The 27,972-nt window shown below is 42.7% G+C and overlaps 1 protein-coding gene across 9 annotated transcripts in view; it reads left to right on the top strand.

Annotated features, from left to right (window-relative positions):
• The window catches only part of CACNA2D1 (calcium voltage-gated channel auxiliary subunit alpha2delta 1), a 400,043-nt gene that overhangs the window by 69,651 nt on the left and 302,420 nt on the right, over positions 1–27,972 (top strand). For all 9 annotated transcript variants that reach the window (XM_033162979.1, XM_033162986.1, XM_033162984.1 and 6 more), the window contains exon 3: positions 24,167–24,248. In XM_033162979.1, coding sequence (XP_033018870.1) covers positions 24,167–24,248 — 82 coding nt within the window. The remainder of the gene's footprint in view (positions 1–24,166; positions 24,249–27,972) is intronic.

Here is a 27,972-nt window from a genome sequence, read left to right as displayed (position 1 = left end):
TTTGTTATTAATGCTACTCTGGATAAAACGGGGGTGGGGGGCATCTTTTTTTTCATAGCCGGAGGACTACATTTTTTTCTAAAAAACTTCCTGGGAGCAATATGCCAAAAGGTGGTGGCGGTGGTGGGGGGGTGCCAGAGGCAAAAATGAGCAGAGCAATTAATGTGAATTTTACCTTTGCATCACAGGCAAAAACATTGTCAGAGCTAAAGCCACATCCCAATCAGGCAAAGATGCCCAAAGCGGGTGTGAAGAAGGACTGGCGAGGGAGCTGGCCTGGGGGGAGCCTTGAGGTAGAGAGGGAAAAGACTGGGTGCTGAGGCCTCCCACCCTTGGAATACATCCTTGTGCTTCTTGAAATGGAAGTGGAAATTCAGTATAGTGGATCTGCATGATACCAAAGCACTTTTCATATGTTTATTGCACATAAACAGAATGCATGTTTTAGTGGCAAGCCCTAGCCCTCACTTACACATGGTTATGCAGCCACCTGTAGGCTTGTGATGTGTGTACAAACTCGTGTGAAAAGCACCAACACATGTGCTAGGTGCAGTTATTACGTGAGTAGAGACTATACAGACCAGGCCAGTCTCCTATCACCGAAGAAATCATCATGATGAATTCTTAATATTGCTTTTCTCTACTCCCTGGTTTTACTGCAGACTATCTACATCCACTGGCGGAGGAAGGCTCCGTGTTACCCGGGGTGGCGAAAAAACACGCCCCGGGGGCGGGGCGCCGTGACGTCACATTGTGACGTCACGCTCGTCGGGCCGCCGCTGCTTCCGCAGCCCCCTTTTAAGCCGCAGAGTGAAAAGGCGGCTCATGCGGCTGCTGAGCGCTATCGGAAATGTCGTGCAGACGCACTCCGTTGTCGGGTCGTGCGCTGCTGCTCCCGGGGTGACGGAGGGAGCGGCGGCGCGTGGGAGTGGCGGGAGGGGCCGCCGCTTGTCACCCCAACCCTCCCCTGTCACCCGGGGTGTACCGCCCCTACCGCCCCCCTAGTGACGCCCCTGTCTACATCAAAGTTCTGTCGCTTTTAAGCATAAAAGACACATTCTATTTGCTCATTATGCAAAACTTGCCTGTAATCAGCACATTATTATTATTATTTATTTAAAAAGTATTAGTTAAATTATAATATTTTTTTCTCTAAGGCATTGTGATTTGGGACTTTGATGCTTCTGTCACAATGGACATACATCCTGGGTAGGATCCACAGGGCAGCAGATCTGGCACACTCCTTGGAGTCTGGATCTGCCTCCTTGGTAGTGTATGAGGATATGCCACCTCCAAAACAGCCTCCTGGAGAATAGGAGGAGCTGCTGGTCTCCTCTCACCTTCGGCCTCCTCATGGGACTGAAACCATCTTGGTCACACTGGTCAATGGGCTAGGGACAGAGGTGAAAGTTCATTTCTGGTCCTGCTGGACCTCTCAGCAGCTTTTGATACTGTCTCCCACAGTATCCTCCTGGACTGTCTAGGAGGGCTGGGAGTTGGAGGCACTGTTATGCTGTGGTTCCGCTCCATCCTCCTGGGTTGTGCAGTTAAGTATGGCATGGTCAGTCCGGCTAGGAAATTTCCAATTTCATGCTCAGACGGATTGTAGGAGGTGTATAGATTGGAGTAGAATTCAGCAAATTCTGAGGTTATTTCTTTGGAGGAGAACGTTTTGTTGCCATCTTTTTGGTGATGCAGTGTATTCTTGTTTTGAGTGATTTTTCTCCTGCACCTGCTTGCTAATAGTCTGGAGTTTTCCCCTCCGTACTCGTAAAAGTGTTGTTTTGAGTACAGAATGTTGATCATTGTTTTGTTGATTTCTAGTGAGTCAATCTCCCTTCTTTTTTGTTCTATGACTTTAAGGAGTTTTTTTTTCTTTTTTCTTTTTTGTTCCTGTTTGTTTGTAGCTTTCTCTTTTAGGCAGGCTCCTCTGGTGATGTTAACATCATATTGTTCCAGAGGAGGGGGGTTGTTATGTTGAGAATTTTTGAGGCATTCTTTCTAGTTAATTGGTTGGCAGTTAGGATGGGGCTAAAGGACCATGTTGGGTTGGTCCATGACCTTGATGTTACCAATGTTTGTTGTTTCAACCAAGGGGATCAGCTCTTTTGTGAGCAGAATGCTATTCAGTCTGGACATTGTGCCATAGTACCTGGACTGGAATGTGTGGCTGGTGTCTTCTGGGTTCTTTTCTCCCCAGGTGTCATATAGGCCTCCATTTTTTAAAGCATTTTTAGTAGTTTATAGGAGTCTCTAGTTGTTTGGAGTTTCCCTTGGAGGAAGGTTGCCCATGGAGGAAGGTTGTGGGGTGGATGTCTCTCAGGGAGGTACCTCTCATATTTAGGTTGAGATACCCTCCCAAGATTGCTTCCCCCTCTGCGAAGGAGAGGAATTTGTTTATAGTGTTTTCTGGATGAACTTAAAATGTTCTGAGTTTGGGGCATATAAGGAGCCAATTTTCAGTTTTGTTTTGCCACCTAGTATTCCATTAGCAAAAATGAATCTGCCTCTTTTGTCTTCCAGCACTTTTGTGACTTTAAAATACAGGCCTCTACTGAGGATTATAGCTACTCCATGAGCTTTGACAACTCAATGCTCTTTAGTGACTCTAAAGTCCAAAGGAGGAAACAACCTATTTCCTTCTTTAATCCAAGCTGTTCGGCATGGACAGGAGCTCATGTGGCATGATGGAATTCTGGGTGAGCCTTAGTTAGCCAGATGTTGTATACCTCCAAGCAGAGGTCTGTAGCTTAATTGAGGTCTTTTATCAATTATTTTTCCCAACACCCCCTTTGTCTTTGGCCTCTTCCTGGACAGTGGGATTTGAAAGGTAGATTTATTTATTTTTAGTCTGTATTTTAAGGTCAGTTACTCTCCTTTATTGGCATAGGGAAAAGTGCATCATATACATGGATCAGATCACAACACGGTTAATGAAACGTAGTAGGAGATACTTTAGGATAAAACTGTCCAGTCATTGTGAGGTATGAAAATGGTTCTTAGGACCTATGGTGACATAATTTCATGGCATCACTCAAAAATCTTGCCACATTCTCCACAACGACATTCTTACAATTATTCAGCCGATAGGGCACCCTGCAATGAATCCCCTCCTTCAATAAGGGCGCCAAATGCTTGTCATATATTTTTGCATAAAATGGGCAATAAAATAAATGCACAAACTGAAGCACAGCTCTCCTTTGAAATTTGTACTTCTCCAATGAATTTTGCAGTACAGTTCCCCAGTCATGTAATAGTTACAAAAATGCCTATACTATATTAAATTGTGCATAAACATGCATATGTTGCTGAGAATAACATACAGAAATGGGTTATAATAAGGGGGAGTGGTTTGTAAATTGTTTGTAAAAATGTGTGTACAGTGGCTGGTACCTCATGTTGTGAACGGGATCCATTCTGGAGCCCTGTTCACAACATGAGCAGAATGCAACATGAAGTGTTGTGTCTGCGCATGTGCGCGGCACTATTCGGCGCTTCCGCGCATGCGCAAAGTGAGATTCAGCGTTTCTTTGCATGCACGGATTGCCGAACCCAGAAGTAACCCGTTCCGGTACTTCCGGGTTTGGCACGTTTGTATCCTGTGACAAACGCAACCCGCAGCGGCCGTAACATAAGGTATGACTGTATTGGGCAACATTAACATGCAAAATTGAGTGCATCAGGAGAAATTTACCCTAAAATGTTGATAAATTTTCCTGAGGACTTTTAAAAATGCAAACTGATTTGGAAACACAGAGAATTCAACTTAAGATTTGTGAAAAATGAGAAACTGAGAGGAACCTAAATTGGCAGGTTCTGTCAAGTTTTGGGGCAGAACCAATGTTAAATTAGGGGTTTTTAACCCTAATTAAACATACAGCTGGAAGAGGGGTGGGAGAAGAAGAACCCCCGCTCCTGACTGAGACCAGGGGCACCACCCTTCCAGATCCTGGGGTGGTGGTGGTTAATTCTCTGCAGATCACCCACATGCTGCAGGATGGCTCCCTCCTCTCTACAGCTGTTGGGTGGAGGGGTGGGAAAGGCATCAGGCAGAAGGGAGAGACTTGGGCAGACAGGGAGCTGAGCTTATCTTCTTGCAGAAGACCAGAGCCAGGTCTTGGTTTTTTCATGGGGTTTCCCCACCCTATCCGTCTCTCTTTCCTGCTTGATGTCCCACACCCTGACAGCCGCAAATCACTCTGGGCCATCCAGCCCATAGCAATCTGTGCCTGTCTGAATCTGACTCATCTAATGCCCAAGTCCCTCCCAATCAGTCCAATATGGCTCAAGCCTAAAAACAGAAATATATACATAAAATAATCTGCAACTCAGGATAACACTTCATGCATATAAAGAAACGGAACTCCAATCCTCAAAAATGCATGCTGTAATAAATGCATTTGTCTTTAAGGTGCCACAAGACTCCTTGCTGTCTTTGCTGCGAGATATTGATGGCTTCCCCTCTAGAAGCTTCGTCTGGTTACCCTTCTGATTTATTTCTTCTGCATTACTGATGGTGTGGTGGAAGAGGGGAACGTGGGCTCCCCCCTCCCCCCATTCATTCCTCACCCTAAAGACCTGCTAGATAGGGACTGATTTCATCAACAGACACCTTTCAAGCGAAGTGATTGTGAATCTGAATCAGATTGTTGCAGAGCAAACTAATGCTTCCCAGCAGATTGCCAGGGGATATTGACTCCTCTGCTCTGTTTCCCCCTCAAATATATCGTCTCTTAAGGAGTGGCCTCCAAGCAAACCTTGGCAATATCTATATAGATGGCCCTTTAATCAAAATGTCACTAAAGCCTCCGCTACGTTACGCTTCATCGGAAAACAGTCTTCTTATTTATTTAAACCATTGAACTTCAGTTCCAGCCACCATTAACCCTGGCAAGGAAAGATGGATGGGCGGGTGACAAAAGGCGTGTGCCAGAGTAGTGATCGTTTACGCCTGCGTGATGTCTTGATCAGCTTGTAACATCCCTCGGGGGAACCGTTGAGCAATTAAGTCCGCCCATTACAGACATGGCTGCCCCTCTCTTTAAGCGCTTCCATGAGAGGGAGAATGGGCAATTCCTTGTAATGACTGCTACATCTGTTCAATTATATTTCTTCATATTGATGCTTAATTAGAGGACAAATCTGCATGAGGGAAAGGGGGGGGGTGGCCCCCACATAAATGTCAGGCTAGTCTCCCTTAATAGCCTGTCTGTCTCTAATGCACATTGACAAGGCTGGTAGGCCTTCTTGCCTTCTGACCTCTGAGCCCCAGAAAGGGAAGGGAGAACTTGGGTTTTGTGTGTGTGTGTGTGTGTGTGTGTGTGTAGAGAGACTAATGCCCCCTTTGTTTAGCTTCAGCATGAAATGACCCTCAATGACCTTGAGGTCATTCTGTGTGTTTAGGAAGCAGTTAGATGCCTAAGCTTTTGGTGGCTATTACCAGGGTTCTCTCCGTGCGCCCCCCCCCCAGCCAGTTCTGGCCCCTCTCAGGTGGGCTCTATTGCCATTATAAGAGAACAAGGGAAGTGTTTGTGATGATTCCCAGCACCTCTTTTTCTAGAAAAATAGCACTGGCTAGTAACATGCATAGTGCTGTTAAAATTGTTCCTTGGATAATGCTGATATCTGGAACAATAGGTCTGCTGGGGACTCTTGGGTTAGGAGCGCTGTGGGTTAAAGCAACCTGCATGGCTTTCAGAGATGATTAGACAAATGCATAAGACTACCAGTGGGTATGTTCTGAAAAGTGGAGGGAGGAACAAGCTGCATCGGCCCTGGCCCTGCTAGGTGCTGGGGTGAAATTGCCACAGCTCCCTCAGCAGGAGCATCGGTAGTTTCACACTAGCTGCATCTCGGAGGGCCGACGCAGCTTGTTTCTCCCTCCAGGTGCTGGCCAGTGCTGTCAAGTATCCCGTTTTCCCTGGGATTCTCCCTTATTTCAAGCAGTTTCCCGCTGTTCTCCCTTATTTTTTATTTCCCTTAAATTTCCCGTTTTTAATGGAAGCAGCTCCTCCCCTGCTGACCAGGGACTGGCTGGGAAGACCTCGCCTGCTTGGAGAGAAAAGCCTCAGCCCTCAAAGCAAGTGGGAGCCGTTTCCCGTGCTTACAGGGGGGTGTATTCCTCCCCCCGCATCAGCCCCTATCCATTGCTGCCGAGCCCCTCAGCCGGCCAATAGGGTTAGCTGGTGGGCGGAGCCTGGCTGCCTTTGAGCAGCTGCTGCTTCCTGTCCTGTTTTGATGGGATCAGACAAGAAGACAATGGGGCTCCATTGCGCAGAGCACATGGCTGCCCTCCTCTTTGCTGGCTGCCCTCCTCTATGCTCCGCTCCGAGCCCGAGCCCGCTCGGAGTTTACATTGCTGCTCTGCCCACTTTTGCTTCTTGCTCTGCCCACCACTGACACGTGGCTGTCCCCGGGATAGGTGAGACTGCTGATCCCTTATTTTCAAATCCGAAACTTGACAGCTATGGTGCTGGCGGCAGAGGGACTTGGGAGCACTCATGATACACCGCCAGGTGAAAGAGCCATTGCATTCTGGCCCTCAAACCGGTCCTGGGCGAAGTCTTGACACATCGCCCAGGCCTAGACAAGGGATCCTACGTCAGATCCAAAGAAGCTCCATTTCCCATGCATGCCCATTAACAAAAATTGTTTGCATTTTAAGGCAGAAATATGCTATGCAGAAATTATGCAGGCAGAAATATGTGCAAGTAGCAATGTGAAAAGGTGATGCAGCAATCCTCACTTTAAAAAAAAAACCAGAGCAAATAAGTAGGTTTTCAGATGGTGCTGAAAATCCATAAGAATTGATGCCACCAGTATAAGAGAAGGGTGGGAATTCCCTAAACATGGTGCGAGTACTGAGAAGGCCTTGCATGTCCTATGCTCCAACTGTCCCTGCCTCCACAAATGTCTTACAGCCTGGTGTAAAGGGAATTTGCATTGCATCCTAAAATAATTAAGGATTTGCTGCCTTTCAATGGATATATTTCTGCAAGTGGGACAACTGAACCCTAACTTAGGGTTGGCTTTAGAAGAGGGCACGAAAAACCATCACAAAGAAGAGGCTACTCTTCTACTCTGGCCATGTTTTATGCTTTATCAACTTCACAAGCTTGGTTTTGGACTATCAGGAAAGAATGTGTTTGTCTGTGTCAGTTGAGGCTGACAGGAATTGGGCAAGGCTAGTATGTATAGCATGAGTAAGAAATGTATCAAAGGGAATTAAAAATCACAGGTTAAAAATTAGCTGCCATCTTCCAAATTAAGATCATGCATTATTCCATTATTCAAGAGACTTGATAGAGAGTTTAGAATATTCTCTCTGCATATCCATAAGCTTTATTTTTTTGCTTTGAGTGTCTTGAGATTGGGTGCTTTTCCTCTTTACTTGAAATGTTTTCCAGTCTGACTGTTTGTGGTCATCTTAATTGGCATGTTTGGAGGCTGAGGCTTCTTTTGGTTTTGTTGCAATTAGTGACTTGTTGTTTCTGGGTTGGGGGAACCCTTTTAGGTTTGCCTCCCTAAAAAATACACCACCATTTTGCATGCAGCACCCAGAATATTTGCATTCTCTGACACATTTTACACTGATGGACTTGCAGGCGATGCTCTCGTGTAATACATTGTGGCAGTCATTCTGCTTTTGAAAGTGATAGATTCCCTAAGATGAGAAGAGGTGATATGGCGATGGGGTTCACAGTGATGCTGTTGTAGCGTGGGGGTAGTGATTCCATCCAGGATTGATGATAGATGGCTTTTATTTCAGCTCTCACAAGTCGTTTGAGGAGCTGGTGGAAAAGCAGTGTGCTGACGGCTTTTACAAAGTGCGGTGAATGGCTGCCCGTTGTGGACCGGTTCCAGTAACAATTTGAGAACGGCATTAACTCTATTGCATGCAGTAGTGCCATTGAAAACTCATGTGTCACTTCTTGATGTCCTCCTCTCCTTCAAGCAAAACAAGATAATCACAGATTTGTGCAACATGATTTGCAGCTGCCTCACGGTGCTCCTTCTCTTTTTTATATATATAAAAAGCACTCTAACTTTCATCTGTTAAATAGACCTCTTCTTTAAGGGAGAGATTACAGAAGCCTAAAACAGGGGTGGGGAACCTGGGGGCCTTACAGATGTTGCTGGACTACAACTACTATCATCCTTGCATGTTTCTTATGTTGCCTGGGGATGGTGGGAATTGGAGGGCCACAAATTTCCCATCCCTGATATTGACCCAGATATAAGACACACCCGCAAATAAGCAGCACCTTTAAAATTCAAGGCTTATTTGTGGGTGTGGCCCGTCTCTCGGCACTACCGCCCTGAATGGGGGCGGCTAGTGCCGGCGCTTGGTACCCCGCTTCCCAAGCCGGCGCTTGGTTTCGCCTCCTGGTGACTGGGGGAGGCTTGGGAGTGTTGGGCAGGCGGTGTGCTGCTGCCCCGTGCTGCTCTGGGGGGGGGGGAGCTGTAAAGTCACAAATATAAGCCACACTTTTACTTTACACAGCCTGATTTTGGCGGGGAACGTGTGGCTTGTATACAGGCCATTTCGGTACTTTAAACCATGGCATTACTGCCACTGGTAACATTTACTGACAATGTCTGTCACTAGCTTTCAGTGTGGTACACTCTTTGCCATTATTACCTTTCTCTATCACCATGATCAACATCATGTAGTGTGGTGTAGTGGTTAGAGTGCCAGACAAAGACCTGGGAGACGAGGGTTCAAATCCCCTCTCAGCCATGAAGCTCGCTGGATGACTTTGGGCCAACCACTGCCTCTCAGGGTTGTTGTGAGGTTAAAATAGGGTCTAGTGCGTGACGCACACATATCAAGCGCACGTAAATTTGTTGTTGCCTGTATGCCACTTTGAACTACTTTGAGGAAAGGTGGGATATAAAATGTAATGTAATAGTGTAATTGTTTGAATGTTGCAGCGGCTCAGTGAGCATCTGCATTTGTAGGCTACTGGGCATGGTGGAGGAGCGCAGTCATAATCTGTATCACCAAATACAGATCAATCCTGCCTCTTGGAAAACATTCTGCAGGGCTGTCTCTGAGCTCATCACAATTGTGTGCCATTGCACCACAACCTCTGAATTTGGTAAAGAGAGTGGAATTTAGCACCCCAAGACTAGAAACTGAATGCCTAGACTCAGCTTTTCTAACACTCCAGATATTGGTTTACAACTCCCATTATCCCCCAACCATTGTGTGTTGGGGGGCGGGGAGGGGATGGCGACTAAAAAGCATTTCCAGTTATGAGGATAGACTCGTGACGTAGAACAAATAAATGAGACAAATGAGAATGATTTTCTTCCCCTGTTGGCATGATGGGCATTTTTGTGACATTTAGCACTTCTTGGTGTATGGTTTATTATCAGTGCCTAACAAAATTAAATAATGATTGTCTCAAGACTAGCAGTGTCAGAGGAATCAGTTGAAAACATATTGGTTGTGAATTCCGGAAGACCTGCTCTCTGCCTGGTAGGCTGTTTTGCACCCGGCCTGGGCAGGCAGGACCCAGACAGACTCCAGCTACAAAAGCTGCTGAACAGGCTCTTTGGCTGGGGTAGGGGTTTTCGTTGAGGGGGTATTGTTCCTGTTGCTGATATTAATGCTTTGTATCTTTATTTTGGATTTTATGATTTATGTGGACATTGTTCAGTTTGGTAATGTACTATTTGATGTTTTGTTTATTGTTTATGCCTACTTCTATTATGTTTGTAGTTATGTATTTCTATATACGGTATATTGTAAGCCGCCTTGAGCATGGCTTGAGCTTTGGAAAGGTGGCATTCAAATAAAATGGCTGGTTGATTGAAACAGACTTTTAAATACTGGAACATAGGATGGCTCAGTGCTTGCCTTTGAAAAGCATCAAAAGCTAGCATAGCATAGTTGTTTGGGTGTGCTTGAGTTAAGAAAGTGGAGACCCCCTCTTTCATCTTATCTTTTCCTTGGGTTTATAGGGAAGCCACCATCTCCCATCATCTCCCACGCTCTGATGTGGTGCCAGTATTGTGTGGCACTTGTAAAAGTTCCAATTCTGCCTATTGAAGTGGTCAAGTGGGCACCTGTGGGGTAAGGTGATTTTGTAGGTAAACTGCTCCCAAGTTGTTAAAGACTATATATAATAAATAAATAAATAAATAGTCTTTATTACGGTCCAGAGACCCAACAATTCATTAAAAACAGTTCACAGTTCACAGTAACACCCTATGCCATTTTCTAGCAAAAGAGGTGATGGAACTCACCACGAACACCTCCCTTGTTCTCTTAGAATGGCAATGGTGCCCACCTGAGAGGTGCAGGAACCCATGTGAGAGGTGCTGGAACTGAGTTCCGAAAAGTTCCCCCTGGGGGAAAAAAACCTGGTCACACCACTTTCCCACAGAAAAACCCGCTGTTTGTAAATTCAGCGGTAAACAGCAGGGGTTCCTGGAAGAAGTGGTAGGGCAAACGATAAGCTTCTTGGACCCGTACCTAGAAAGCAAGGGGCAAGCTGAAATGTGGACGAGCCCTTAGTCTATTTTATTGAAGTTTTAAAACTTCTGTATGTTTTTATTTTTTAGTGATAATTTTATTGTTTTTTTACTTCTTTGTAAACTGCTTTGAGTTTCTTTCTACAATTATGCGGTATATAAATTTTATTTATTAATTAAATAAATAAATACTAGTCACCTGCCTTCCAGTACTGTTGTGGGATTGCTATTTACAATCTAATGTTCTATTCTATATAACAGAGTAATCAGTCATATCAACAAGCAACTCTAAAGTCATGGCAAGCTAGAAGTCAAAAGATTTTTGAGTATCCATGACTACATGAGCTTGTATCGCACAGCAGTATGCCACCTTTTGATTACAGATGTTTTATTTATGAACCCCCGAGACAATTATATAGCTTTATAAAGAAAGGGTCCATTATAAAGAGAGACTTAAAAGCCATTGAATGCTATCTCTTTACTGCAAGCTCCCATGATCAAGGTCCTGTGATGTGTGGAACACAGTGGTAATAGCTACTGTACTTTTCCTGTGTCCTTGTTTTTATTGGTATCTAAAAGTATTATGTAAAGTATTTTGGAGTTACCTCAACAACAAAATGCTGCATGTTTAAACCCGCCCCCCCTCCCAAAAGTCTGCTCTTAAAACTGTGTGTTAACTTAGGAATCTTTAATCAGACAAAACCTACACCTGTATGTAGCTCATTTCAGATGTTCAATGAATGCATGCTTCCTCACCCCTGATATTTATATCTTCGTTTTAAAATCTTCCTTGTGCCTATATATGTCCAACTGCATTGTAAGGCATACACGCATGCCTCACTTTTTTAGGGTTCCTGATAGCATGGATAGAATCCAGTGGCACACATTTTCATGCACATTGGCTGTACATGTGCCAGGCTTCTGTAATCTGGTGCCCTCTAGATGTTGGGACTCGAGCTCTCATCTTCCATGACCAGTGGCCATGTGGGTTGGGGCTGATGGGAGCTGTAGTTCAAAACATCTGGAGAACATCTGGATACATCTGCTCTGTGCTGTTAGTATCTGTCCTATCTGCCTGTATTTGTGTCCACTAGGCAAAGAGCATCTGTGGCATTCCAGCAACATCTAAAGGGCCACAGCCTCTTTATTTCGGGCCAGGTGTGTGCAGCAGGAACTCTTGCCTACCCAATGGAACCCAAAAACAAAAGCCATCACTTTTGTTGGGACAAGTTGCTTACTCGGAAGCTCTATGGAAATTTGTCCTGGTCAATCTCCTCTAGATCTCTCTCTATCACCCCCTGGGCAGCTCCCAACAGAATTAAAAACGCAATCAAACATTAAAAACCTCCCTAATCATCTAGTGGTCCTTTCTCCTCTTCGTCTTCGTTTTCCTTCCTTTCTCCCCGCCTCTTTCCCTCCATCTTTGGCCCAAGAACAATGCATTTTAGTTTCAAAAGCAGAATTACAAAACTCCCAGTAAGGATTATTCCTCAGGCATCGTGTTCAGTGTTCAGTGTTCAGTTTTATCTGACAGCCAAATCAAAGAAGTCCATATTGTTTTGGGTGTTTTTCAAGCTGCCTGGAGTTCATGGGTTCAGTTTTTATGTCTTACTGTGAAAAGTGAAATGTTTGTCAATTTTTCAAGCCCTCTCATTTTATCTAGTGTTTAGAATGAGAAATGAAGCAGCCTTTAAAAGATTGCCTTGATCTAAACCTAAGCAGTGAAACAACTGTGGAAAAGTGAATTTGGGCATACGGGGTGGAAATTCCCTATCGAGGGGATGGGGAAAGGAGTACCTCTGAATACTATTATTTACAATTCTAGCCAACCCTTATGTTTCATTAGTTAAGGGAAATGCATTTCTAAACAAGGGATTGAAACCAGATTTAGAACCCTGTTTGCAAACTCTGGTTGTTGCTAGTTGTAGTGTTATGCATTGGTAATTCTGGTGCAGTTATTTATTTCATTTATATGCCATGTTTATCTTCCAAGGAGCTCAAGGTGGTGTACATGGTGTCCCCCACCCCGGCCAAGCCATCCTCAAAACAGCCCTGTGAGGTAAGTTAGGCTGAGAGGTGAAGACTGACCCAAAGTCACCCAGTGAGCTTCATGGCTAAGTAGGGATTTGAACCCTGGTCTCCCAGGTCATAGTCCAACATTTGCACTTTTATGCCTCACTATGGCTTTGACATAGTGAATGCTATCCATGAAGAGCTGTCAAGGGGAACAACTGGATGAGTGCATGGTGCTGTAGTTAGTAGATCACTGGCATATCCTCAGCAAGCCTTCAGTGGAAGTTGTGAAAGCACACTATGCTCAGGAATAGCCAATCTGTGTCAAAAGTAATCAATGGAGCGGAGGTTGTCGCTGACTGGTGGGGAACCGGTGGACCAGTCCACATTGCAGCTGCCATCTTGATCATTGGCTATGCTTGCTGGGCTTGCTGGGAGACGGAATCCTAACAACATACTGAGGATCTCAGGTTGCCCATCCCTGCTGGAGTTCATAGATTTGAGCCCTGGTAGGTTTAGGCTCTTTGTAAGATGTTAAATATTCTTCTCTCCCAACCACTTCCTTGCATATGGAACAATAACTACATTAAAATACAGTATATGTTAGAACTTATAGTAAAGAAGCACATTGTGTCGCCTAAGCAGAATTTTTGCCAAGGCCAATCAAAATAGCCTTGGGGATAGATATTTAAATATTCCATGCACCTCTAATTTTTATCCTCATTTGTATAAATCCTCTTTTCTTTAAACCTTTAATCTCTTCTTTACCAGTATCTGATCTGCCATATTTTAATGTCATTATGATTTCTCTCTCTCTTTCTAAGGCTAAAATGTAATGCTTATTAGTTTTGGGGAAAATTCATTTTGCTATAAATGAGTCAGGATGTGAACCTCAGAGGTTAAACACAGCTGATAATACCCTTTCATGCCTAAAGTGCTTTAACAAAGCTGTGCATTTATTTCACAAAGTCCTATTAAATGAGATTTATTCTGCCATTGCATTTTGATAACAGTACTTTGAGATATTAGTGTTGTGTGAGAATTCGACCACGCAGTCTGAGGGTAACTTAATGTTGTATGCAGTTAGGAATTTGTATCAGAAGGGGATGGTTATTGATCTGATTCACTATGAGATATATAAAAACTGTGTGAAGGGTCTGTTTGAATCTCTAGCCCACTTTAGATGTGATCTTCCATGTGCCAAGAATAGTAAAGGAGAAGAGAGTAGGGCCACCTCTGTGGCCCATGTGTTGGGTTCTTAATTACTCACAGCCCAATCATAACCATATGTTTAGTCATTTAGTTGTGTCTGACTCTTCGAGACCCCATGGACCAGAGCACACCAGGCACTCCTGTCTTCCACTGCCTCCTGCAGTTTGGTAAGATTCATGTTAGTAGCTTCGAGAACACTGTCCAACCATCTCATCCTCTGTTCGTCCTCTTCTCCTTGTGCCCTCAGTCTTTCCCAACATCAGGGTCTTTTCCAGGGAGTCTTCTCTTCTCATGAGGTGGCCAAAGTATTGGAGCCTCAGCTTCAGGATCTGTCCTTCCAGGGAGCACTCAGAGCTGATTTCCTTCAGAATGGATAGGTTTGATCTTCTTGCAGTCCATGGGACTCTCAAGAGTCTCCCCCAGCACCATAATTCAAAAGCATCAATTCTTCAGTGATCAGCCTTCTTTATGGTCCAGCTCTCACTTCCATACATTACTACTGGGAAAAACATAGCTTTAACTATACGTACCTTTGTTGGCAAGGTGATGTCTCTGCTTTTTAAGATGCTGTCTAGGTTTGTCATTGCTTTTCTCCCAAGAAGCAGTTGTCTTTTTTTGATGGGACCAGTGGCCATGATCTTAGTTTTTTTATGTTGAGCTTCAGACCATATTTTGCGCTCTCCTGTTTCACCCTCATTAAAAGGTTCTTTAATTCCTCCTCACTTTCTGTCATCAAGGTTGTGTCATCAGCATATCTCAGGTTGTTGGTATTTCTTCCGGCAATTCCGGCTTGGGATTCATCCAGTCCAGCCTTTTGCATGATGAATTCTGCATATAAATTAAATAAGCAGGGAGACAATATTCAGCCTTGTCGTACTCCTTTCCCAATTTTGAACCAATCAGTTATTCCATATCCAATTCTAACTGTAGCTTCTGATCCCACATAAGAGATTTCTCAGGGGACAGGCACTCCCATTTCTTTAAGAACTTGCCATAGTTTGCTGTGGTCGACACAGTCAAATGCTTTTGCATAGTCAATGCAGCAGAAGTAGATGTTTTTTTTTCTGGAACTCTCTAGCTTTCTCCATAATCCAGCGCATGTTTGCAATTTGGTCTCTGGTTCCTCTGCCCCTTCATAATCCATCTTGCCCTTCTGGGATTTCTCGGTCCACATACTGCTTAAGCCTGCCTTGTAGAATTTTAAGCATAACCTTGCTAGCGTGTGAAATGAGCGCAATTGTGCGGTAGTTGGAGCATTCTTTGGCACTGCCCTTGTTTGGGATTGGGATGTAGACTGATCTTCTCCAGTCCTCTGGCCACTGCTGAGTTTTCCAAACTTGCTGGCACATTGAGAGTAGCAACTTAACAGCATCATCTTTTAAAATTTTAAATAGTTTAGCTGGAATATCATCACTTCCACTGGCCTTATTATTAGCAATGCTTTCTAAGGCCCATTTGACTTCACTCTCCAAGATGTCTGGCTCAAGGTCAGCAACCACACTACCTGTGGTGTACGAGACCTCCATATCTTTCTGGTATAATTCCTCTGTGTATTCTTGCCACCTCTTCTTGATGTCTTCTGCTTCTGTTAGGTCCTTTCCACTTTTGTCCTTTTATTATGGTAATCTTTGTACGAAATGTTCCTTTCATATCTCCAATTTTCTTGAACAGATCTCTGGTTTTTCCCATTCTGTTGTTTTCCTCTATTTCTTTGCATTGCTCATTTAAGAAGGCCCTCTTGTCTCTCCTTGCTATTTTTTGGAAATGTGCATTCAATTTCCTGTATCTTTCACTATCTCCCTCGCATTTTGCTTGCCTTCTCTCCCCCACTATTTGTAAGGCTATTTGTACTCAAAAGTAATTCCTGTTTAATTGAATGGGGCAAAGTCCCAGGTCAGTGGGATTAGGATTGTAGGTTCTAAATCACAGAGGGGAGTCTGTGTGTTTTTTAGAATGTCCTCCCTCCCATTGTGTGAATATTGGTTGCTGGGGATATGGGGATGGGGCCTGTGGGCATTTCTCACCCCCCCTTTTTTTCTTCCTCTGTTTGATTATGATTCTGCTTTGTTGCTTTTGTTTGTGTAAAAACCTGCACCATGGATCTGGTAGCCAGTGAGTTACTCCTCTCCAAAGTGTAAGCAAAATTGCTGCATTTTTTAAAAGTTAATTAAAATAGCCAAGGATCCATAATAGCCGGGCACTGTACCTGGAATATGCATTGATGCAAGGTGAAAACATAATGTGTGTTCTGGGTCATGATAGCATCGTCAGTGCTGGTTTCTTCCTGGCAGAGCATGATTCCTGGTGGAGAACATCTTTTCTCACCGCTTGTGTGGAACTCTGCAAAAGTTATGGAAAGTTGTGCATATGGGTGCAAGACATTTTTCTTTTACGTAAGGAGAGCTTGTGCTTTTCTGACAACCATGCTGGCTGCCTCAAGCATACTTGCTATATGCAGGATGGTGCAAGAAGCATTTGCCAATCCATGAAATGGTCATGTTAAGTTAATCCTGCATCCTTGCTTACTTAGCATTCATCATGCTTTGCCTAGCCATTGTGGTAATATATACAGTATGTCTGGTTTACCCATGCAAGTATAGGCATTGACCTGTATTCAGTGATGGGGAAGAATGAACCTCATTCCAATACTTTGTTTTGCCTAGTTGTTGCCAGAGGCTGGAGCAATGGGAATCCTGCACTCTGGTTCTGTGATCCTGTGGTTGCTTACTTAATCTGTTTACAGTTACCTCTATGAAGAGACATCAGAAAGGCAGAGCACTTAGCATGAACCCCACTATAAGTGCTTTGAACTGGATTGTGGGGGTGGGGGTGTAGGTGGTGAACTTGTGGCAGATACAGGATGTGATACTGACATTCTCTTTTATATGTCAGCCCTCAAAGTGTCCCTCTTTGATTATCAGCCCACTGAAGCCAGTCCGTTTGCCGTGCAATTATAGCCCAAGCATCCTTTCTCCATTCCCCTCTCCTTCCACTACTACCGTATTTAGTATTCAGTTATTTTAGATGCAAACATGGTTCATGACTCTGGTACATATTAAAATACTGACCTCAGGGGTGGCATTAAGCTATGTCTGTTCCCTGCCCTCTGTGACCCCAGTGTCTGGGGCAAGTGGCAAGCTTCACTCCTCAGCTGTGCCCCAGTTGCAATCTGCATACGTTGTCTCACTAGAATTTAATGTAAGTCACTATGAATGAAGCCTGTTCCTATTTGCTTACCTTGCCCTTTGATCTACTTTCTGGGTTCTGTTTCTTGATAGTATTGATTGTGGTGGAAATTTAGCCCTCTTCAGGCAATCTGAAGAGAGGAAGTTAACACAATAGAGTCCTCTCCTTCATCACTTGCCACAAACTGGTGGGCAAATTTCTGAATCTGGGAGCTCCTATAATTGTGGAGGCTTCCATGTGATTTTAGAACGCTGATATTCCAGGGTTTTAATTGAATGGAGAGCCCTCTATGAGTACAGGAAGTGTCCTGATTCAGAAGTTCACCTTCCAACTTGGTATGGAGTTTAGCGTTTTTGGCCCTGCTCACATTTTGCTATTACACATGAGTATTTTAACACCTGAAAAGGGTTCTAAAGAACTGACTTTATGTCTATCTTATTTATATTTGGGAAAGTTGTTCATGATGCATTTGGATATTCATGTTATCGTAACCAAATTTTGCATGATGTTACCTATAGTCAAGGCACAGGTTTCCCATTTTTTGATACAATTGGATGCCATTTTGAATCAAGATGGCGGACCAAAACTTTCGAAACTGCACTCATTTTAATCACTAATTTCAAAACTGCACTGTTTTCGGATTAGAGAGAAGGGGATAAGTAAGAGGAAGGAAAATTAATACAGAATTATTTTGCTTCTGTTCAAACAGCAAAAGTTTTTTTCTGGTTAACTCAGCTCATGGTTTTGAAATATGTAAATACTGGTTTGTTTAATGAAGACTCAACCAAAGTTGGATTATGTTGCTATTAGGAGCTAGTCCATGTTGTGCTAAAAATAAAACTGCATCTAATGGACTAGGATAAGAATTTGGGCCTTATGTTTTGTTTCATGTGCCAGGAACTATTTTAAATATAAACAAGATTAATAAGAGCTCGATCTTATTCTGTTGGTTTTTTTTTAAACAAAGTACTGCAAAAGTTTTCTTAAACTCATTATGCATGATAAATTTCTAGTGGTCTTACTATGAGTGGTAATAACTGAGTTTTAGAGCGTAGCAGTAAAAGCTTGATTTGAGCATTTGATTAATTTACTTGGTATAAGCAATAAATAGCCATTTTAAAGAGCCTTTAATGAAACACCTCCAGGAAACAATGGTAATCAATGAACCCTAACTTAATTAAGTCCTGTATCTTTTATATGAGATACTTCTCATTTAACTGCTTTATCACAGTCATCTTCTTGAATTGCTTAAATTATTAATTTTTCTTATGCTGTGTACAGCTCTCTATATTTATGTCAATACATGATCCAAATTATTTTGTGCTAGACATATGTGTCTATTAATTTAATGAGGAAAAATGGAGAGAAAGTATTAAAATAATGACCTAACATTAATTTCTATAAGGAGACATTTTCATTTCACTTAATGCACGGCTGCAAATGGAAATTTTCTTTTATGCATAATAGGGAAAGTAAATTAGCCAATATGCAAACTAATACTTAAAAGACTTAATCTCATGGTGTTAGGAGAGATCCTGAGTTCTATATGGAATGTCTTGATTTTCTTTACTACTAAACTTTGAGCAATAGCAGACTCTCATTTTTGAGAGTAGGAATAATAATAATAATAATAATAATAATAATAATAAAAATAAAAATAAAAATAAAAATTTTATTTATACCCCGCCCTTCCCCGCCAAACCGGGCTCAGGGCGGCTAACACCAATAAAATCACAACGAAAACATAAACAATTCATTAAAATACAGATTACAATACAATTTAAAATTAAATCTAAACTGCAGCCTCATTTTTAAGTAGCCCACCAATCACACCAAAAGAACGAAACATCAGGGTTAAACTGAAACCAACCCAAAGGCTAGGTGGAACAGCTCCGTCTTGCAGGCCCTGCGGAAGGAAGCCCTATTTGGAAGTGCCCAAAAGGCATTGATCACAATATATCTCCCCCCCCCCCTTTTCTGAGTTGAGCTTGAGGAATCTCATAAGCTTTAGACCAGTTTCATACTTTAAAATATGCTAATAATCCAACAAGCAAAGGGATAATATTAAGGCTTTCCTTCTCCTCTTCTTTATCCTCCTCTGGCAAATATAATCAGCATACAATTTGCTGGTATGTATGTCTACAATTTGAAGTGTGATGATGGAGAGAGAAATGCTCCATGACTTGAGGATGTACTACAAGTTCTCCTTTTTAAACTTTTGTCTGCCTGGAAGCAGCTCGCCAGGTGAGGTGGATCTGCTATACTAGCCTCTCGGCGGATGGGTTGCTGTTCTTGACCAGGAGGGAAGAGCAAAGTGGCAAAGAGTTTACACAGTTGTAGTGGATCCCACCACTGTAGACCAATTATGTAGCGGATCCAAAACTACATACATATTTCATCATATCCACCACAGGTTATCGTTTGGTCTGTTTTTGAGGGAAAACTTAGTGATTTGGTGTCTTCGGCACAAGGTTTGATTTACAGTTCAAAGTTGGTAAAGCAAAGATGGGTCAGGAATTGTATAACAGTTAACTTATTAATTATACTAAATCTAAAGATGTTGCAGGCGTTAAAACAAAGCAGAAAATGCATGGCTTCCCTTAAACTTCAGTTGCTAAAAAATCAGTTGTTACACTTCAGATAGGTGTTCAGGTTTCTAGAATAAGTGGTAAAATGCTTAACTCAGTTTCTGTTACTTCACTCTCGTTTCTTTACATAGTTATGACAGGTATTAAATACTTTTGACACAGCACAGCTTCCTTCAAAACTTAATACTCTGGTTCATGAGAGGGGGCACTTTTTGTCAGTTACCCAACCTCTTAACAATCCCACTCCTGAGGTATTCCAATTAATATATCAGACCCAGAGGATCACCTCACTCCTTTTAACTGTTACAGATAGGTAGCCGTGTTGGTCTGCCATAGTCAAAACAAAATAAAAAATAAAAAATCCTTCCAGTAGCACCTTAGAGACCAACTAAGTTTGTTCTTGGTATGAGCTTTCGTGTGCATGCACACTTCTTCAGATACACTGAAACAGAAGTCGCCAGACCCTTATATATAGTGAGAGAGTGGGGAGGGTAGTGGGAATGGGTGATTGGCTGATGGGTGTGGAAAACCTGTTGACGACTGTTAACAACTGCAATTGGTCTTACAGGAAAAAACAAGGGGTCCTTTTAACTGGTTTGGGAGTCTTCTCTTTCTAGAAGATCTCTCCCCTTACTGGAATGAGACCTAAATAGACTATTTTTTCCACAGTTTCTACTTCTGCTGACTCAAACTCAGCCTTCCCGTTACTCCTGTCTGTATACTTTCCCAAGACACTCAACACGGTCTTACTATCTAAGCTACGAGGCTCCTTCCTAGCTATAGACATTCTCCTCAGAGAGGATCTTAAACTAAGATTTGAACTAACTCTCTCAGACAAACCCTATCCTAATCCCCATATCCCATCTCAATTTAAGCCCTGTGTAAAAAACAAACAAACAAACAACCCTCAGAAACAGAAGCAGTACAAGAATGAGTATGATGCCTGCTCCCGATCTATCCCAGGGAGAATGTAATCCCTGAATTTTTGCGTTCCCGTTTGTCTCCTGCCTCTAGCTATCCTTGCTAATCACAGTCTGGTGCCTTTCTTTCACACTAGTGTCTGTGTTCTGTGGTAGTTGTGAGGCTGGACACATTGTCCCTTCGTTTACTACTTTCATTGTTGTATGTTATTAGGTATATTTTTTATTTTAAGGAAATATTCGGCTCTCGTACGGAAGGCCATTCTGAGCAGGAGGGGGAAATGACTTCGCACTGCTAATATATGACTGACTCAAATCTCATTTATCTTAATTCTGAAAATACCATCTTTTTTTCTTTTGAATTGTCCTGGGATAGACTGTCCTTTATTTGGGGATTGTTTGTTTGTCTGGTAAAGTGGAACTAACAGAATGAAAGGAAGAGAAAGATGTTGTTGAATACCCATGATTCTCTTGTCTCTCACATTAAACAAAGTATTTCTAGACTTCTAGGCATGAGACAGCTTATAAAATAAATTATAACAAGAAATGTACAGAATCAAGGGACTTTGACATAAGAAAAGAGGAAGACATGATACATGGATATATAGGCTACACTCATGTTACAAAATGCAGAGTATTTGCATCAGTGAGAATGAGATTGCACAGGAAAACTTTCCTTAAAAAGCTTTTTATGTGTATAAAGTGGCGACCATTTTTTAACCTTCCCCACATTAGATGAAATAATAAAGTAACAGAAGAAGTCTTAATGCAGAAACTAGCCACAGAGCACAGCTATCAAAATGCTGTGCAGAAGAGCAAATGCCCCACTCCGGCCAAGGTACAGAGTATGAGTATCCAATGTGCAGCCCAAGTTATCTTGGCAGTCAAGGCAGAAACTCCCACATTTAGTTTATTGTAAAATGAAATAATTTATTTGTTGCCCTGTCATAACGCTCTACATCAGATGCATGTGGTGGTTGCTTCACTCTACTCAATGGAAGGGCCAGGCCTGCCAGGAGCCTAAATAGCTCAGTAGTGAATTGGCAACCACTATAACACAAAAATTATCCTTCATTGTGGGGGCTTTGTTAATATTGGTTGAGTAAGATTTAAGAAAAATGACAAAGTAAAACTGGTACATTCAACTTCCCTGCAATTTTACATTTCCTCAGGTAATCTCTTCCCCCATCTCCTTTGTATACAGGTAACTCGCATCTTATGCAAGGGCTCAGTTCTGGGGAGTCCATGTGTAAGCGTAAAAGGCAGGAATCCCAAGCCCTGTCTTTCCCCATGAGGTGGAGGAGGCCTGCTTGCCTGGCTTTGGGAAGGCCATGCAAGACCTCTGGCTGCACTGTATTGTAGAGGCTGCTTTCCCAAAGCTCATAAGCAAGGTGCCAGAGTCAGGGGCTCTAGGACGCTGCAAGAGCCCTTGCGCTGCCTTCCCAAAGCTGGGAAAGCTCACCATCGCAGCTGTGTGCAGGTTTGTGTGTGGGAAATAAGTAAATGGAGAGTGGGTTTCCTCCACTCTCCATTCATTCATTTATTCCCCCTCCCCATGCAAAGCTGTGATTGCATAAATATAAACAGTATAAGATGTGATTTACCTGTATTTGAAATGGTGTCCCTAGTGGTAGCTGCTGTTGACAGAAGTAAACGACAACAACAAAAAGTCCTTCTGGGCACACTATAGTTCTCTGGATTGCAATAAGGGTTACTTTGCATGACAAATTAAAAAAAGCAAACAGACATGCCTCCCCACCCCCAGCAAATGCTCACTCCCTCTTCTTGAGCACAGAAGCATCAAGGACCATGTATGCACTATAAATTTAAAGCACATGACCCTCCCCCAAATCCTGGGAACTGTAGTTTGTTAGAGTGCTCGGAATTTGCAGCTCTCTCTGGAGTGAACTATAGTTCCCAGGGTTCTTTGGGGGAAGTGATGTGGTTTAAACGGTGTAAACGCAACCTTAGTAAGGAGACAAAAGCAGCACTCATCTGAATCTTAAAAACTCGCCAGCAACTTGCATGGGCAGAGAGCTGGAGGGGGCAGAGGTGGGGGGAGCTGTTGTCATTTAACATGCCATCTCCCTCTCCTGGGCATAATGCAAATCCTATGGGCTTCCTCTCTTTTTGACATGGTTTTCATTGCAGTTTAATGTTCCGCTTGAACAGTCAAGAAAAAACCCCTTTTGCCTGAACCTTTGTTTTGTTGATGCCCTAAACAGCATCAAAGAAACCCAGCGCTGTCTCCTTAAGGCCCCAGACTTCACATTTGGTGTGACATTTTTCTTGTTGTTAAATAAACTCTGACCATGAGCAGCTGTCAGGCAGAAATACACCACAGGCTAGCATTCAACGAAACACCAGACAAGCATTTTGGCAGCCAGAGGGCTCTTGTTTCCCCCCCCTTCCTATTCTCCCCCACTCATGACACATGTAAGAAACTAAAATTCAGTAAAGCATGGTATCCTTGATTAGATATTGGGGTTTTTTTTCCCCTAATAAGGAGAATGTATTTCATCATCACAAATGGTATACAGTCTTCTTAGCTCTCTGTGTATAGACATATATGTGTTTGCAAGGGCGGAGGAAGGTGGGGGCGATAGGATCGCACCACCCCTATTGACGCGATCAGGGGGGTTCCATCGTGGCTGCCCCCTGCCCGTGCTGGGCGCCCGCCCCCCCGCACAGGCAGTGCGCAACTTCCCCAGTATACATGCCCCATCCCTTTGGGTGGTGCAACACGCCCCCGGGACACCCCCGCCCCCGCCTGCTCCCCACCCCCAGTGCCGGAGAATGAAGCTCCGCCACTGTGTGTTTGTGTGTGTATCGATCAATAGTAAATACATCCCAACTTAGTTTGGCATTTGAAAAACATTCATGAGAGACCACAGCTGCCTGGAAGCAACTCAAGTTCATTTTCAGTAATACACTTTTAAGGGATTTTAAGAATGGGAAAATAATATACAAATATAGTATCTTAAAAAGAGTACTAATGGTTTTCTTATCTGTGATCATCTGTGTTCACTTTAACTGTGCTTATGTTTTCTGATTCACATATATTAGCTCCCCCTGAATCAATGTTAACAAGCCAAAGTTCCAAATCCTTTCTCTTGCATAGCAAAATGAAGAGTATGTGGTTTGGCTTTTTGCCTCAGGAATAGCCAAATAACAAAATATTTTGCACTATCTGCATTTCTCTCTCTCTCTACTGGGATAAAATACATTATATGAGAATATTCTTTTTGGTAAATGCTTTTTGTTGTTAGTGACTCTCATATTTGGGTGTTTTGCTTTTTAAAAATGCAACAAGCAAAAGAAAATAGTATAAGATAAAGAGGGTTTAGGGTTTTTTTTTTTTTTTAAAAAAATAACACTTCCCAAGAGGCAAAATGTGTGTTACTTTTTTATAACTGTTGTTCAAGCAGTTGGAGGCAGTATGGTATTTTTATGTATCAGACTTTGGTTGGGTGATATTTGTTTGTTTGTTTGACTCCTTTCTCAGTGCTAGACTGTTTACAGGAGGCTCCTCCTAACCAAGTTAAATCTAAAATATGCCAAGAGTTTCCATGAGAGCAAGCGAGGAAGAGAATGGTGTGGAAAAGTATGAGTAGAGCAGATTCACAGCAATATCAAAGGGACTCCAGCATCAATCTGCCACATGGAAGACACTCTGTCAGCCTCTATTTATGCTTGTGATCATCACAGCTATTTGCCTTTGATCTAATGGGACGTCTCTTTTCTCCTTCTTTTTTATTTCTGTAGGATAAAGCGGTGGGTGGATAAGATGCAAGAAGACCTAGTAAGGCTGGTGAAAACAGCGAGTGGGGTGGATGAACTTGCTCAAGTAAGTGTCAATTACATGGATATAGTGCAAACGGACATCCAGTAAATGGTGGACAATCTTGTTCCATTAAGGAGTTTTTCGGAGAGCAAAAAGCCAACACTGTTAGGTCTCGGTTACAGGTTTCAGCTTTGGAACACAGCACTGGTGCAAATGGGGCAGTAGCTTCTCTTGAACAGCAGTTGCATCATAGGAGCCTTGGTGGAACAGTGTGCTGCCTATGACATTCCCTACTATCCTCACGCAGCAAAATGCATTGGGCTGTCCCTGCATTCTGGAGCCTAGTGTCATATTGCATGTGCTTCTATTGCTGCTAACAAGTTGAAAGTCATGGGCAGAAACAGCGAGGTGCAGATGGCACAGATGTCCTGTGGAAGACGCCATCTGTACCCTCCCCATTTATTTTTCATTTTTGAGCTCTTTGCATTAGCCAGCATTCCCCCCTGCCACTTACACACAATCCAACACCAAAGGGGTTTTTCCAACACAAACTGTGACAGTGAAAACAAATGTGGATTCCTCCTTTAAAAAAAGAAAGAAAGAAAAGAAACTGAAAGCCTAAAGTTTCAGGAGCACAAATAATTTAATGCATTGTGTGCTGTATGCAAAGAATGGCCTGGAGCACTTAACAGCTCTTCCTATTATATTTCTTTCCTCCAAAGCTAACTTGATAAAGGAGGTTGCTGCATATTCATTAATTGACTTACTGTCGTCTGACTTTGTTTAGTCAGACTTGCTTATTGTTAGGAAAAGCTAATATTTAATCAGGTGCAAAAGGCATGGGCTTATTACTGCCTCTCACAGCAGCAAAAACTCCTTTCATTATACTGCCTGTCTGGTAAATGTGAAATGCTGTAAATGGTGACTGGGGGAAAAGGTGGGGGTGTCTGTAGCGAGCTAGAAATGCCCAGATTGTCAGAGACTTACAATGTATTCCTCTGAAAGGAGAGCAAGTCTTCTGCAGTAATTTAACTCTGTTACTGATTTCATAGGAAGAATGTTAGAAACACTTTGTGGAAGGGAAGAACTTCCTGATTGCAGAGGACATGACAAGGTGTGTGGTTGTCAGTCACTGTGCAAGTGGAATGGGACCTGCATGTTTTCCCTGGATTCCCATGTGGATGTGGGAAGAGAAGTCACCCCTTGGCAAAGGAAAATCCTTACTTGGAGGGGGTGGCCTCATTGCAATGGCTTCCAGGGAACTGTAAACAGTAAGCAATGCACAGTCGCAAGACCCAGGTGCCACTTTGTGCTTGTTAAATAGATAAGAACTTTATTTGCATTAGCCACTAGCTATACCAGTAAGATAACATACACTGGGGGTAGAGCTAAATAGTTAGCTATACAAAATACGTTCTGGAGGTTTACATCAATACAAATTTTTAAAAATTCTGGGTAATCTTGTTCTTTCTAGTTCTCCACAGCCCCTTAGGATGAAGCCAGATGGATTTATAGTGACCTTCCCCTAGCTGCGTGCTCTCCACATGTTGTTGAACATCCAAGCATCAGCCCCAGCCAGCATGGTACCCTCAATGGTTAGGGTTGATGGGGAAGGCTGCATGCAAGCTACCCAGGGCTGATGTAGTCCAGTTCAAGCAGCATCCATCCAAGTTGTTATACAGATAGCCCCTGCATAAACTCTGAACATTAGCCATTTTAGACAAGCCCCATCTTCCCCTGTCCTTCACCTGATATCATGTATGTTAGGTTATGACAGGTGGGTGTTGTAGAAGAAATGTAGTATAGACTGGCTATCCAAAGCTTTCTAACAAGCAAAACACCTGTGTTCAGCCTAAGAGTAAGGGTAACATAATTTTTTAACCTGTTCCATGACAAAATTCAGAGTCGTGTGATTGACAGCTGGGTTTACCCTATTGCTGTTGAGATCTGTGTATATGATCCTATTGACTTTACTCATCAACTGACCATTACCATGGCTTGCCTGCTGTAGTGTTCTCTCAAGCAAATTAACATTGTGTGTAGTCTAAAATGCAAAGTAATTAAATGTTCATGCTCTGCTAGAGTCCCTTACTGGACAGGGTAATAAAAAATGAGGTTACATTCTGTCTGCCTTAATGTAGTTTGGCTCTCAAATGTCAAGCCACTTGAAGGGAACAATGGCTCCTTTAAATATGATGAATACACCCTTCTTTCGCAACTCAGGAGAAAAAAGTCTAGAACACAGGAGAGAAAACTGAACCCCCCTAATAGAACCTTCTTGCAAAACCACCTAATTGGATAGAACACTACTCCCAGAATCTATTTCCATTTTGATATGGAGCTGCACTAGCAAGTCAAGCGTGATATTCCCAAGGCATTATGTTAGATCAGTCCCAGAGCTATGGAGCAACTGTATACAGTTAACTGTCTGCAGATGATAAAACATAGAGTGAAAGGAACATTGGATTTAGAGGACGGATGCTAAAGGCAGCTTTGGACATTGCAAACCAGTGGTGACAGAGGAAGAGTGTTTGACCTGAGCTCCCTCTTTTTCATTGCTTCCTCTTTAATTTGTGGAATGGGGATGCTCACTCTCCACATGCACCTGGCATTTGCATTTTTGCATTTGAAAGAGCAAAGAAAAGGGATGGGGGAGGTGAATCACAAGTGATTTGCACATCTTGTGATACTCTTTGTTCATAAGGTATGAAACTTCTTTAAAACTCAAAAGAGAGGTGCTCATCCTTACTAACCTTTAGGAAACTAGCACAAAATATGCCTTTGGAAAGCTTCTCACATGTATGTTCTACTTTTCTCTATGTGGTCTAAGGGAGGCACAGGAACAAGGTTAGCAGTGACTAGAAGTTGGTTAGTAACATGTTTGTTTGTTTTAATAGGGACTCATGTGACCTGCAAACCAACACAGCTGTGTTTGTGTGTATGCATGTGTGTACATAGATATTTGGGATTTTGAAAAGGGTTGTGGTTTAAAAATAGACATTTTTATACACATTTTGTAAACGCAAACGAATCCTGATAGCTGCAAGATCAGTCTGGGCTCAGCTCTAGAGCTAAGACAGGCAATCAGGATAATAACTCTTGCTAGACTAGACCACACCGGACTGCAGGCAAGGGATCATATGCCTGAATGCTTCTCCTTACCAAAAATAACAAAAAAGCCCCCACTCGCAATGTATTAAAATAGTATCTCAGGAGCAATGAGTAAACCAGCTCTTTGGGGGCATTTGGAGAGCAGGGGCGTAGCAAGGGGGGGCGTAGGGGGCGGAGCGCCCCAGGTTCCATAATGGAGGGGGTGACAAATTATCAAGGAACAATTACTGCCCTACTAGGGTGGTTCATAAAAAACTTTTTTTAAAAAAATATCTTACTATACTAGGGATTATATAGCTACATATGAAATTTCATGCATATTGGATAATATCTTGACCCTCCTCCACCAAAATAGCTGTTCACTTGGCTGTTTTCCTATGTCGTGAAGGCTGAAATTTCAGTTCAGAGAACACTTACTGTTCCCAACCCTAACCATGTGGAAAGCCATCTAATTAGACTTTCATTTGATTTTGAGGTGTTTTTAGGAGGTAATTTAATTACTGTTTGATTTTATACCAAAGTTATGTATCTGATGTTAGCCACCCTGAGCCCGACTTTGGCCGGGGAGGGAGGGATATAAATAAAAGTTTTTTATTATTATTACTTGTTATTATTCCTTTGTAAGAAAATATGAAATAACGTAAAACCATTTTTGCAGGGGGGAATCAAGGGGGGG

Source organism: Lacerta agilis, chromosome 10, assembly GCF_009819535.1.
Source record: "Lacerta agilis isolate rLacAgi1 chromosome 10, rLacAgi1.pri, whole genome shotgun sequence".
Lineage (NCBI taxonomy): Eukaryota > Metazoa > Chordata > Lepidosauria > Squamata > Lacertidae > Lacerta > Lacerta agilis.
The sequence above is the reverse complement of the archived record's forward strand: the minus strand, read 5'-3'. Positions and strand labels throughout refer to the sequence as shown.